General features: G+C 74.9%; 1 protein-coding gene across 1 annotated transcript in view; it reads left to right on the forward strand.

The window, feature by feature from the left end:
• The first annotated feature begins 286 nt into the window (after positions 1-286).
• The window catches only part of NDUFS6 (NADH:ubiquinone oxidoreductase subunit S6), a 9,916-nt gene continuing 9,815 nt past the window's right edge, over positions 287-387 (forward strand). The window contains exon 1 of the mRNA XM_006140133.3: positions 287-361. Within this exon, the coding sequence (XP_006140195.3) occupies positions 287-361 (75 nt within the window). The remainder of the gene's footprint in view (positions 362-387) is intronic.

The raw sequence follows: 387 nt of genomic DNA on the forward strand, positions 1-387 counted from the left end.
GGGCTCCGGCCGGGGGTCAGCCCCTGCCAGCCCCGGCGCCAGCGGCACCCGAAGAGCCCCGTTACGCACGGGGCGCATGCCGTCCCGGTCTCCGGCCTGACCGCCCTCACCCACCTGCGGCCGGGCTGGTCCCGCGTGGCCCCACGAGTCCGCACGTCCCACGTCTCCCCACCCCCACGCGTCCGCCCCACGCCCTCTCCCACCTCCTACGCGGGTCGTAGCCCTCGGGACGCCCGGACGCGTGACCCAGGAAGAAAGGTGCAGGTCGCCTGGCCACGCACTCTCGATGCGTCTGCGCTGCGCCTGCGCAGCGGGGCGGACACGCCACCGCCAGAAAGAAAAATTGCGACTGGGGTCGCGCGCAAGCGCCCCGCCAGGAGCCCGCCA

Source organism: Tupaia chinensis, unplaced genomic scaffold, assembly GCF_000334495.1.
Source record: "Tupaia chinensis unplaced genomic scaffold, TupChi_1.0 Scaffold000020_1, whole genome shotgun sequence".
Taxonomy (NCBI): domain Eukaryota; kingdom Metazoa; phylum Chordata; class Mammalia; order Scandentia; family Tupaiidae; genus Tupaia; species Tupaia belangeri.